Source organism: Anticarsia gemmatalis, chromosome 17 (genome assembly GCF_050436995.1).
Source record: "Anticarsia gemmatalis isolate Benzon Research Colony breed Stoneville strain chromosome 17, ilAntGemm2 primary, whole genome shotgun sequence".
Classification (NCBI taxonomy): Eukaryota; Metazoa; Arthropoda; class Insecta; order Lepidoptera; family Erebidae; genus Anticarsia; species Anticarsia gemmatalis.
Genome location: NC_134761.1, coordinates 964148 through 978399, shown reverse-complemented (window position 1 = coordinate 978399; position 14252 = coordinate 964148). Strand labels below are relative to the sequence as shown.

The following is a 14252-nucleotide window of genomic DNA, read 5'->3' as shown; positions in this document are numbered from 1 at the left end:
AAACATAAAGATCTGGTGACCGATGATTTATTTTTAAGATATTCTCATCATTTCAAATCATCATCATCATATCATTCGTCACTAACGCCACTTACATAAAATACAAAACATACAATAAGTACTTATAAACTTAATTCACACCCATACATCTTGTCATACTCCGGTTACGTGTACTAGGCATATCCTTTTTTTAAAGTCATTACCGATATGATCTGTGTATGTCCTATCTAAGCACACTATTTTTATTCGTTTAACTGCACGTCTGGCGCAGTGGTTTAAGCGGTCTCCTCGCCGCAACAACCGTAGCGCCACGTGTGGTGGGTTCGAATCCTACCCGGGACAAATCTTTGTCTGATGAGCACAAGTATTTTTTCTGAGCCTGGTTGTCAATTTATGTATTTAAGTATATATTTAGAAGTATATAAGTATGTTTGTCAATTATTTGGTTGCCATGATACAAACTCTGCTTAGTTTGGAATCAAATGTCCGTGTGAGTCGATCCAATAATATTTATTTATTTATTAGCTAAAAGTAGTAGGCACAATACACTAGACCTACTCATCTGCACACACATGATCTATGGCCAAATTAAACACGTGTAGTGTGGGCGACCTTAAACAACGAGATCATTGTCTTAGCGAGTGAAGTTGAGTGAAGCATTGACAAATTGTGTAGTGGTAACACTGGTAACTGACGGTACAGACGGTAACCAGTAGGTATGCTACCTGACATGGGCACGTCACTCGTTAGTCATACTAACTTGTAGAGCATTAATCATACGTCTGTTGAAGATTTTTCTTTTTTGTATTTTTTTTTTGCTGAAAGAGGGAAAAATTGGTCCGTTTTGGGGTTTCACGATTAGTAACAGCTACTTGTTGCACGTATTCGTTTGAAAGTGACAATAAATGCACTTACTGTTACTTTAGAAAATATAAGGGGTAGTTCCGGAGGCTGTGGATAAGTGTCGGGTAACGTATCCGATGGAGTGACAGAAAATGTTTGAAAAAAATCTGTCAATTATTCACCTGATAAGCTAACCGAGACTTATTCAGAAGTGTCGTCTGAGGTGTAAATGTCGGCATTTGACCTTATAATTTGATATTGAAATATAATTTAAAATATTATCCTCAATATTTCTCAGTGATTTCAGACGGTGGAACATACGTCGAAAAAACAAAAGTCCCATAGATACTTTCTAAAATACATTATAGAAATGATAAGATAAGAAAAAACTCCAATACAAAAAAGGCCCTTAACCCACAAACGTTTTACATAACGTAAAAAAAACGAAAGTCCATATATCACATCGTTCTCGCGGTGCGATGCGCCGTGCGCGCGAGTGTCACTGCTAGCTATTTCTGCACCGTGTCTAGGCCACCGCCGACCAATGCCAATACTTGTTTGTGTACGACACATAGAATGTTTGCTTTATACTTTACGAAACTTGTATTAGAGGAAAATGTTGATGTTGCATAATTTTGTACGTTTTAAATCACTTAGCGTGTAATAACGTCTTTTTACTATAGAGGTAGGCAGGAACCAAAGAATTTTATTTGCTACGAAAACTACAAATGTCCCTTTGCTTTATTTCCATTACCGCCGGTTACCAGAGCAGAGCTAATAATGAGCAGGCAGAAAAAATGTCTGATCTAAATCTGGGGATTGAACTGGTCTTATGTAGTTGCTAGATGGATCTGGTGAGATGGAAGGTATGGGATTCTGGGTAACCCCCAAAAATCTTTGAACCTCTCAATCCAAAAATCTAAAGCCACCTGAAGACAAGAAGGGTATTTACGAAGACTACAAACATTGGATGCGATTGAAATGCTTCAGTAAAGTTTTCAGTTCCATAAAATTCGTTGCAATTAATTTTATCCAATCACGAAGCTTTTACAAAAATAGGCGTTTTAATTACCCCTAAAATAGACTACTGGCATGTCATTAACGGAACATCACTCCCATTCCAGACACCAGCTAAAAATAAAGCATCTGGATTCTGGAATAGCGAAGACACGAAATGCAATGCTCTTTTAAAAATGCATTTAAGATAATGCTTATATGACGGTGTCTATCATTTGGATCCTGAAATTGCAAGGTAATATTTAGGTAAACGATCTGTGGGTTAAGCAACCCTTGGCGCGGTCATTCCATAGATGGGTGACCGCATAGTGGTATTTTAACTGGGCGTCTCCGTGCTTCGGAGGGCCAGTAAAAAGTTGGTCCCGGCTGTTGTTTACTAAGATAACAGTTGTTAAGCTTAGACTCGCCACGACTTTGAAAGAGACTTTTTCGAACAATCTATTTTGACGCTACTGTTTATTTTTGGATACCTAATTTTTTTAATATTGACTTCAAAAACGTACGTCACCGAAAATATCCAATAATAAATAATAATATAATAATAATAAATATTGTTGGACAACTCACACACGGTTATTTGATTCCAAACTAAGCAGAGCTTGTACTATGGTAACCAAATAACTGATAAACATACTTATATACTTCTAAATACATACTTATATAGATAAATTGACAACCAGGCTCAGAACAAATGCTCGTGCTCATCACACAAAGATTTGTCCCGGGTAGGATTCGAACCCACCACACGCGGCGCTACGGTTGTTGCGGCGAGGTGACCGCTTAAACCACTGCGCCAAACGTGCAGTTAATAAATCTCCACAAAACATAAAAATCTATCGTTTAAACAGTAAAGTCACGCGAAAACCAATTCATAGACATCCTCTTGTTTCGTTATTGACGTAAATTGTTTATCATAATATACCCATCATAGAACACACGTATACTTGTACAGTTAGCTCCAAAAGACGCTGAACATATTCAATCTTCCGAAACCCTATATTTGTAGTATTGCATATTATTCCAACAAGAAAATATCTGACGGTGATTAAAATGATTAATTCCAATTAATTCTACCCGATTGTGTTCATGTATTTTTTTTTATTATTTGGTATTTTTTTTAACCCATTACTGTCCCACTGGAGGGCAAGGGTCTCCTCCCAAACGAGGGGGAGGAGTCCACCACGCTGCCCAAGTGCGGGTTGGGGACTTGCCGTTTGGTAATAAAGAGGTTTTAAAAATATGAAGGTGTAAAGCGACTTATGGAGCTGACTGTACAAGTTATTGTATTGGACTGCTTAAATTTGTAGATTTTGTATCCAGTGTCATGTAAAACAGTTGTTCACAATAGTTTCTTCGTATAACTGTATTGCTGGCCTCTTTTACACGTGTTGTTGCTAAGAGATAAGCAAACTAGTCCAGTTTTAGTGTTCGCGGGTAAGTCGTAATTGTTTAGTTTGTTCGGTGTTGAAAATATGGCCAAGTTTGAAATATTTGCATTGCATGAAATATTTTCTGTTTTCAGTCATGGAGTGGTGTTAATCAAAAATTGTGCCACATTGAAGACCTCCTCCTTCTTTGAAGTTGGTTAAAAATGTCTAACTAAAGTTCAATTATTTATTTGTTTTGTTTTTAGAAGAAAAAGATCTAAAAGTTTTATTATAGTTGTAAGAAATAAGTAGGTTTTTTTATAGTTACCTAATTTTCAGTTATTTTCCTTGTGAAACCAAACACTGCTTTTGACGACAAAAAATACTTCATTAAAAGATTCAGATAGAGCGTAATCAAGGTAATCTTAAACTCTATTTTAATTAGAGACCGGAGGCCCAAAATTGTGTAATTATTTGCTGATTAAACGCAAGTTGTTTGAATAAAACGTTGCGTAGGCTAATATTGGACCAGACTATTATAAAACTGACCTACAAAGAGGTTTAACGATGATTTGACTATAAGCTTTTTGACAATTTAAGTTATATTTTTTTAAATCATTGCAAAACTCTTAATTACTATCCTACTTCTTACTAAAATTATAAATGCGAATGTTTGTGAGAATACATGTATGTATGGATGTTTGTTACTCTTTCACGCAAATGCGACTGAACCGATTACGATGAAATTTGGTATATAAGTAGTTGAAGACCCAGAATAACACATAGGTTACTTTTTATCCCGGAGTTTCCGAGGGATCGGGGCTTTACACGGGAAGGGTTTCCACGCGGACGAAGCCGCGGGCGGCCTCTAGCCTAATTAATAAAACCAAACCGTCTTTATCATAAACCATTGGACATACATAGTGCGAAGGGCGTTATTATGATAATGTGCTCTATCGATAATGAATCTTAAAGAGGAAACAATGACATCATACAGCAAGTGCTTGGCAAAGCGTCAAACGTACTCTTTCGTTGTAACAATCACTACGTAATGGGAGATTTATAGTACTTGGGGGTTTTCGTGATTTTAGCCAGTGAATGTTAAGTACTACGAAATGGCAGAAAATTTAAAGACATGAAAAAAAAAGATAATTTGTTACACTTTGGTTGGTGTATTTATAAAATATTGACGCCTAGAAAGATTTACAACAGAACAATACAAACAACATCTTTAGGTTGAATCACCAGAACAATTTTTTATGCATCAAGAAAATGTGGTAGCTCTTATTGGAAAAATCTGTACATCACGTATAGTCACACTTGAATGAAATACATAGTATACGCCATTTAAAATGTTCTCCCCATGTAACAGAGGTCGAGCCTATTGTCTTATAACGATACTAAACTCCGGGCTACTGTTGAGAAATATTCTAATTGTAATCGAAACCGAGACCTTATGTAAACGAGAACTGTCAGTTATAATTTTACTTTTAACATCCTCGTATCGAGATCGTCATCCCGATTCGTCTCCAATAAACATCGGAAGTGAGTGACAATGTGTCAGTCGTGTCAGACGCCACGTTGCCAAGCATGAGCGCTATGTGTTCCGGAATGTGCGGCAGTCAAGGCCGGTAGTCAACGACCGTCAGACTTGAACATCATTGTGACATAGTACTGATCTTGACGGGCTTTGTAGGCCAGTTCTGTTTTGAAAGAGGAGGAGTAGTGTAGCAAAAAATATAGGAGATTTAGTAAATATTAGGAAACTTAAGATTACAAAATCTCTTGTGTCTCTTTCTGGCTTTTTGAGGCCTTAATGGTGTAAAGGACTGTTTCCTCATATTTTCCCTTTGCTTCTTCTATAGATAGCTAGTTTGGAATTCTGATAAAATAATTCTTTTACTCCTCCTAAAAACAATACCGTGAGAATTTTAAATACTAGTGTGTCTGTCTGCAGTCAATCTTTCATTTATCCAAATCTATTTTAACAAATTAATTTATTCTTTGCAACGTATCACTGCTTCTCTACAAAACGATTTATTTTTAAATCTAACGATCAGTAACGGTTCCCACTGAACTATTATTCATAGAAGCGACATTAAAATCAATAATAAGAATGTGCGCACATGTGCTGTAACACTGTAACCTATAAACCAAAGATGCTGAAAATAATGAGTATGACATCATAAGACACGCTACCTACTTTAAAACAGAGAATAATCTCAACGATGATGATAGATTGATTTCCGTAATAAATTTACGACCCTGCGTCTTTATTCATGTAGATAGATTTAACGTGTTCTTTCCTCTAATTCATCGTAAGGATGCCTAGTAGATTTAAATTTTACGTTACAACTACTGAATTCAATGTCAGAATAATATTAATAACAGAAGGAACAATTAGATCCAAAATAGCAATCAATAGATCACATAAAAAGTCGGGTGCGTAGTACTCATAACCGTCGGTCCTGTATGACAAGATATTATATTTAGATGTCAATGAAGCAAAGGGAGTTTGTAAGGATCGTACCAAGTGGCGTTTTCTGGTCTCTTAAGGAGAAAAGGTGTGATTTTATGTATGTATGAATTCATAGTGGTTTGAAAACGATATTATTTGTAGTCCTGTTACTACTAGAACCTACGATGTTAACCCTTTACAGAACGTTTCTCCCTACGTCAGAACTAAAAGGTGGTGAGTGCCCACGTCACGGTCTAACGCGGCTATTCCATAAGCGTGTAGTTGCACGCGCCTGCGCACAAACACAACACGTTAAGTACGTCCATCGTACTTTGTATTGCATGGCTTGAATCTGACGAGTGCTGGACTTGGGCACATGATAATATTGGCAAGTGGCGTTTAGTCTGCCTACAGTGCCTACCCATATGGGAAAGAGATGTTGAAAGATTTGTGATTTTATGTATCAATGTAATGTAAAACACTGGTATTCAGCTGCATCCGGTGAGACTGGAAACCTACTCCAACATATATTATGTAGTTTGGAAAAAAGGCTAGGCTAATATATGTATCAATATATATAAAAGTTGACGCAAAAACAAATATGCCAAGATGTATGTATGTGGATGAAACAAGGGAAGTTTGTAAGGATCCTAAAGCGGCGTTCTTTGCCTCCTCCTACGGAAAAAGGAATTTTAAAGAAGTTAAAGTATGTATGATAGGTAATATTGGCTAATGGAAATATAGAATAATTTTGTTGCAAAAGAAATATGACAAGATATATGAATAGGAAACAAGGGAAGTTTGTAAGGATCCTAGCCAGTGGCATTCTTTGGTCTCTGCCTATCCTATAGACAGAATATGCGTGATTAGAATGTATACAGTAAGAAATAGGTTTTCCCCATAACAATTTCCACTTCTTTGCCAATGCGCTGTCATAACGAGGCACAAATCGATTTTCATTTTAATTTGGCATTCTATTTAAACAAGCAACAGGCGCGCAACATTTTCAGTAGTGGCTGTTTCAGGAAATTAATTGTGACAGGACGTTTCATTCTTGGCAATATTTATTTTATTTTCACATATAATATTGTTCAGTATTCAGTGTTTGCGTTATGCATCTTCATGTAACCTTACAAGTAATAGGGACTTGAAATAGACATAAAACCTAAAGAAAGAACTTCTCTTCATTTTTTTTCTCAAAAAAAAAAATTGCTCCATATTCTATTGATTTACGGATTCAATATACACTTTTACTTTTACTTATATTATACTACAATAAGCGCTACAAAGCTTACATATTGTTATAGCAGCCTATTCTAATACTTACCTTTAAATTAGAAGTCACGCTGTCCATAGGCGAAGCTGAGTCTAAATATTAGTGTTACGGATATTCCTAGTGGTTTGGAAAGGACTTGGCCAAAGTTTTGAATACGGAAATAATGTACAACAAATAAAAAAAATCATTTTTAATTTTACCAGCAGATAAACAAATATGGTCCCCAAGAGGACTGTCAAATAAAGCACCAAAACTATTTATTTTTTTTTTATAAATCTTCATACATTTTTTAATATAAATAGAAAACACATACGTAACTTTATTTTGGCTTAGCAAACTTTGACCAAATCGGACCACCAAGAACACCGGACCTACCTTAGCTCAAGCATCACACCTTACTCCCTCGTCAACTGACCTTGATATCCAGCTCAAAGTACACCGATAGGGGGGAGGATCGTACCCTGGCGTGGGGGGGCATCGGCACTGGCCCTCTTGTCGGAGGGGCGGGGGCTCCAGCAGGGATCGCGCGCCCTCTTTCCCTCAGGGCTGGGTGAGGACCTGCTCCGCGAATCGGACGCTCCTGTTTCATCGCTGTGGAAAGACAAATGTATTGATTCTGGATCTTCAGTTTTAGATGTGAATTAGTCAATAACATAGTAGTTAATAACATTCACACAAAATTTTGTTACAATTAAGCTAAAGTAGCGTTATTTTTTAGGTACTTAAAACTAGATATTAACAAATTTAAATTATGGTTATGTTTTAATAACTTTTAATTGGATTAGTGTATAAATGCATTCGAAAAGTGACTAATTGGCTGCTGAAAGGCACTGAACATAATCAAAACTCTTTCTTATGTTTTGAGTCAAATCAGCTCATTATGGTTTTTGGTGACTAGTCTTTCAGAAACATGATGTTAGTCTCTTTTCGGTAACAGCACTTTTCCGAAACACAGGCGTAAACAAAAATGAGCTGAACTCTTAAAATTCTTGTAATTATTCCCATTTTAATAGAGGTCATAGCTACGCCCATGCTTCAGACAAACATTAAGTTAAAATAAATAATTTACTACATTAGTTAAACACAGATAATGCCAGTATACACCTACCAGTAGCAAAAATAATATTTCATAGACATCGTCGAGGTAGTCACATAAGAAATATGTATAAATAATTCATAAACAGTTAATTTGCATTAAAAACGCATGCCATTCATTCAAACAAATATGATTCATTAACACATTATGTTATTATAAGGTGTGTTTGTCATTTTTATTTTATCATCTCTGATGTCGTTTTAGGCATCAAAAATTCAAAGTTGTATTATACAGCCAACAAAGATTTAAAACCCTGGTTTTTAAATTCAAACTAGGATTCTTACGGTATGGTACTTTCCAATTCCTTGTTTTTTACGGGTTATGGGATTATATCACTAGACAGTGCACTTGTCGACATTTCTACAGCATAGCCACCTATAAGGTCCAATTGTCATTTCAATTACCCAGGAACCCATGGAAATATACACTCATACTATCCAAACCACCGCAGCCGTTTAGAAGGAGTTAGGTGACAAACATACAACAAGAATATTCTATTTTATTTAAATTTCTAATCTAATCTAACTTAGATTAGATTAGAAATTGTAAGTATACCAAACCTATCACCAAAAATTTCGGTAAACCATAGTTAAACGGTATTTTCCACCCAAAAGAATCCATTCCCACGATGTCCCGTAATTTGCGTGCGTATTCAACATACCACATGTAATACAAGGTTAATTGTAACCCAGTTTTTAACTGGCGACTTCCTAATTCAACACATTATAGGGTGCCTGAGTCACGGCATCATTATCATTACTGGGAAATTTAATAGCATATGCAAGTAAAGCTATTTTTCAACAGTTAGCTTGACACTAATCACATTTCCTATACATCTGCAAGGAACATTTTTGGGCAAGGTAAGAACGGGATTCGGGAATGACACAGCTATTTTTCGAATATAAAGCGGGTCGCCTTTGCTCATGTTAGACAACCTTGTATGCATTAGGAATGGTCATTTTGTATTAACTAGCTCGATATGTAAGGACTGTATTCAAGGTCTCGGCATCTGCTGAACTCACTATTTGCTTTTGTGTATCTGAATATAGCAGCAAGCCACTGCACAGAAAGTGCATCATAAACATATTCCTAAGTCAAATATAAGCAAGAGACGTAGCAAAGTGGCTGACGAAACAAAAAGTCACCGTCGGATTTTTTACTAGATAGATTGTGTCAATTTGAAGTCCAATAATTTATGTTACGAGTACTTGTGCTATGTATTTTACAGGTCCCAGACAACTACCTTGAAGCACTCCAATCAAATACCTTCAAAACATAATCAAAGGTATCAAACGCTTAAGACAAATCTACATTGAGCAGAACTAATTGATGTGTGATTTGAAAAACATCGTGTTGTATGAATGACAAGCTGGCTATAATTCAAACTATGCTGTGAGTCAGTTCGTGAATTACCTATTTATAATGGCGCTAAATCGAGCCTTCCTGTGATCGTAAATAGGACAAAAGAAAACATGTTTTATATACAAAGGTATGGTAAAGCCAACATGCGTAATGTTTTGAAACATAAGCCATAGGTATTTTCACAGGAAAGTTTTAAAATATCGATCAGTATCTTTTTTCTTCTTTAAACTCCCGGATTAAGAACTGCTCTTGTGTCGCGGAGACTTTTATATACGTACAAACAGACACAACACCACCGAAATAACTATTTGTTGGTCGCACAAATATTTGCTGTCTGTGGGATTGAAACCTACGATCTCCCGACGTACTGGTAGTGGAGTGGTGACCACACTAACCGCTGCGACAGGGAGACCGTGAAAAAACATACTAAGCATTTTTACCAAACTTTTGTGTAAAAAGACACAAGAGATCTTCTAGGAAATATTTTTGAAAAACTTCTCACAACACCATAGTAACAAGATTTTATTAATAAAACCATATAAAGCGTACATACATACATGTGTTACGTTAACAAAACGCACATGTACCAATTTGACCCGGTTCGTCAATTGGCGCATTACCTAATTTGTTTTAAAAAATAACATATGGGCTTTCAAGGTCCTCGGGCCTGCTAATCAGTACGTCATGTCATGAACGTCAAAATTATGTAACACTAGTTAAAGCTTGCGGTTTCATCTGCTTGAAATAAAGGCAACACGAAACTAAGAATTAAATTGAAATGTTTAGTAGAAAGTTCTGCAGCATATGATTAAATTAGATATGATTAAAAAAGAGCTACCAAAGCTCAATTTTAATATTAATAGCAGATAAAATAAAATACAGGAAACTTTTTCAAACAAAGCATTTTTTTAACAATTTTATTGGGGTTGCCCTGTTTTCAGGGATGATAAGACAGCTTATTTGCTGAGGAATCAAGATTTCAAAAATCTACTACTTTAAAAAAAAAACTACTGGATGGATTTTGATCGAGCACAGGTATAGTTTATAACTTAATTTACACATAGGATACTATTCCTGATTCTAATCGGACTAGATTGGGTGCAGAATCTTCATATTAAATGATGATTTATTAATCTTCATAAAAATTGCCAGCAAAATGACAATGTGACAGACCGACAAAGTTTAAAAACAAAGTATAAATAAGTACGAACATCTTCTTACATGTGCGGCATGTGTACGGAATTGGACCGTCTTGAATAGTTCTAAACAAGTTTGGAATGTAAGACCAAAATTATAATTACTAGGTTCTAGTGACCTGATGATACCTTATTTAAGCACATCTAATTGTATTACTGCACTAGATTTATTTAAAAGCGAATTGTATCAAAATGAAGACTAGTGAATTTTAGTGTCAGTTCTAGATTTTGGCTTACTTTGACTCAGTTGGCTGTATTTTAAAATAAATTTTTATCCAAATTTAGAGTTAAAATCACTCGGTAGAAGACTTTAGTACAAAACTAAATCAATGAATCGCTAAATTTCAATATATTCTACAGTCGATTGACTTTATCCGACGGCAATATAGGCCTAACGGTCACCAACAATTTTCTTACTACCACTACTAGCAACTTGAGGCCCTTCCAAATATCACATCTTGTTCAGATGAAAGAAAAGCAAACACATCAGGATACACTTAGTGAAATGAGAATTTTAATATTCATTTTGACATCGCCGATATTTAAAATTCTGGCTTTAGTTGGGTACCTGGACAGACCGTATTCTCCACAACCTTATACATGACCGAAGGGAATTAGGTTGTAGTTCTCATAAATCAGAATAAAGTGTTGACAGATTCAATTTATCAGATATTGAATGCTAAATACCAATAAACCATGCCAGACATGAGACAAAAGATCAAACTAATATAAATAGCGATATTATCACACCTGCTGATGCCAACTTGTAGACTGAATTAGATGAACATTGGTGCAAAGTTATAAATTTATTTAACCCATTATTGTCCCACTGCTGGGCAAGGGTCTCCTCCTGTAATGAGGACGGGGTTAGGCCTTGAGTCCACCACGCTGGCCAATTGCAGGTTGGGGACTTTGCATACTTCAAGAACTGTTCTTAAGAACTCTCAGGCATGTAAGGTTGTATCACGATGTTTTCCTTCACCGTTGGAACAAGTGATAATTATTTCTAATACACACATAACTTGGAAAAGTCATTGGTGTGTTGCTTCGGGTTCGAAGCTGCGACCACTTGGGTGGGAGGTACCAACTTATAGTCAAGTTTATATAACTTGTATTATAGATAGAACTATGTTTAACTTCAAGTACTGCGCTACATAGAGGAAGTTCGAAGAATCTTCGACAGTTTCCCAGAATGAAAATAGACTGTGTAAATGAAGGATCAATTACAATTTCTACGTGATAAAATTCCCAGAAACAGGTCGTTGGATTTAAAGATAATCTGCGCGATTTAGTTGTAATGTAAAATTCCTGTTCATTCATGAAATATAAATCATACTAAAACAGGATTTGCTATCAATAGAGACTAGAGGTGGCCTGGGACTTCGTCCGCGTGGAAATCCTTCTTGTGTAAATCCCATCCCTCGGGAACTCCGGGATAAAAAGTAGCATGTGTTATTTTGGTTCTACCATACCACATTTCATCTAAATCGGTTCAGTAGTTTGCGTGAAAGAGTAACAAACATACATAAATACTCACAAACTTCCGCATTTATAAGCTTAGTCGGATATCAAATCATCATAAAACTGAAAATAATCGCAGTATAGATCTTATCATACGGCAGGTAATTCTCAAAAATACTTGAAATCTCGTAATACCAATATAACATCAAACATCATGAGTAACAAAGAGGGCACCGTTAGAAGTGTCGCCGTCATGACCTTACAAGTGACAATGTGTTAGCACTTTAGTTACAGAGGCCGCAGAACGAGTATTACTTGTATGCAAGGCGAGAAAGCTACGTGTTTGTATATGCGAAATCATTGTTGAAATGTTCAGTTTTACTAACATTTTGGTTAGAAAGTTTAGTTTTGTTTGAATTTATTTATATTACATATCTGTGCTTCATTTTTTGTACGGCTAATGGCCAATCTAGGATTTAAGATGATAAACGATTTGTGGGTCAAGCAAACCTAGGCGCGGTAATTCCAAAGATGGGTGATCGCATAGTGGTAATGGAACTGGGCGTCTCCGTGCTTCGGAGGGCACGTAAAATATCGGTCCTCGTTTTTAGCAATAAAGATAACAGTTGTTAAGCCATGTCAAAGGCCTTCGGGCGGCTTGAACAACTTTGCCACTAGGGTGTATACTAATCATACGATAAGAACCATACGATTTAATTTAACTTACATTGCTTAACCAATCGTATATTTACACGCATCTTGACAGTCGGAAACGACTTATAACTTTTATTTGGACTTAAAAACGAATACATACTTTAAAACAGTGTTCATGTTGCTGCAAACTCTATTACGGAAAAACAAACAGCTACTATAATAGAAAATGGTATCGGAAAAAGTACAGCCAATATTGAAAATGCAGTATTCAATGACGCAGTGACCGCTTTTCGAGCACGTGTCGATGATAGGAAATAGGTTAGATCTGCATTATGGATGCTGACTCTGCTTCAATTGGAATAGTGATTTTCTTCTGAGCAAAGTGGTTTATCGAACACATTTTAATGAATATAGGTGCATTATTTATTAGAAACACGTGTTTATCTATTTCAAACGAAAACCCCAGACATGAAGTTGTATGCTTCTAGCTCCAAAAATTTACGAACTCCCAAACAAAACCCTTATTTTGTCCCCTTAGGGGCAGATTACTAGATAATAAGTACTTTCTTAGAGGGGTGCCTACATCGTAAAAGAAGAAGAGTCCAAATTTCAAGTTTGTAACTTCTATAGTTAAGGCTGCAGTCAGTCAGGAAAAGTAATTTTATACGTATAGATAATAGAAGTTGTTTTACATTTAGAGACACAGTAAAACGCTTAGTAACAGACCTAAAAATGCTTATTTTAAAGAAACATACGTAACAGAAAATTCTAGAATAACAATAACTCAATAAGAGTCGGTACACGACGTGCGATTCTAATTTGAAGTTCAAATTGACTATATTACGTTACACAAGGCCGTTTAGAAACTACATACTGATGGAGACGTCTCTTGAATCTATACTGGTTTTAATTCTATTGACTCAAGTTAAATGTAAACGTGGCAGTTAATACTCGTAATCTTATTCGAAGGAAATTTATTTTAAACGAGCGACATAAGTATGTAATACCTGATTTTTTTAACTCTTTTTTCTACCAGAAAAAATGACACGAAAAAATATATAAAAAGTAGTAAAGGGTGAAAAAGTCGTGTGAAGTACTGCAAAACTAATGACTCAAAGGTTTATCAAAAAGATTTTTACTCTAACCCTTCCAGTAAGAATCACAACTCGATAGTGTAATACAATTTTTCTTTCTGAAAAAAATACCCGAGAGAGAAAATATAGTTATAGTATTTAAATACAACAATTTATTGTAACTAGTAATAGATATTTCCTAGGGTGATTTTGCGATATAGTTTTACTCGAGAACGAATAATATTTTTTGCAGTATAAGTACATGAATTTGTCACCCAAAATCATGTGTACCTACTGCAAAAAATATTATTAACCGAAAGGGAATTTAACTCCCATCACTTCGAGTAATAATCACGACGCAATTGTGTAAAACTATGTGTTCGAACAACGCAAAGACTGAAGCTAATGTTTCTATGAATGTGAACGGACTTAGATTTGAAACTAGGTAG

The 14252-nt window shown here is 35.7% G+C and overlaps 1 protein-coding gene across 7 annotated transcripts in view; it reads right to left on the bottom strand.

The window, feature by feature from the left end:
* Positions 1-14252, bottom strand: part of RIC-3 (RIC3 acetylcholine receptor chaperone) — a 46346-nt gene that overhangs the window by 26167 nt on the left and 5927 nt on the right. For 6 of the 7 annotated variants that reach the window (XM_076124986.1, XM_076124979.1, XM_076124981.1 and 3 more), the window contains one exon: positions 7377-7552. In XM_076124986.1, the coding sequence (XP_075981101.1) occupies positions 7377-7552 (176 nt within the window). The remainder of the gene's footprint in view (positions 1-7376; positions 7553-14252) is intronic. The other variant, XM_076124983.1, reaches the window with a different exon arrangement.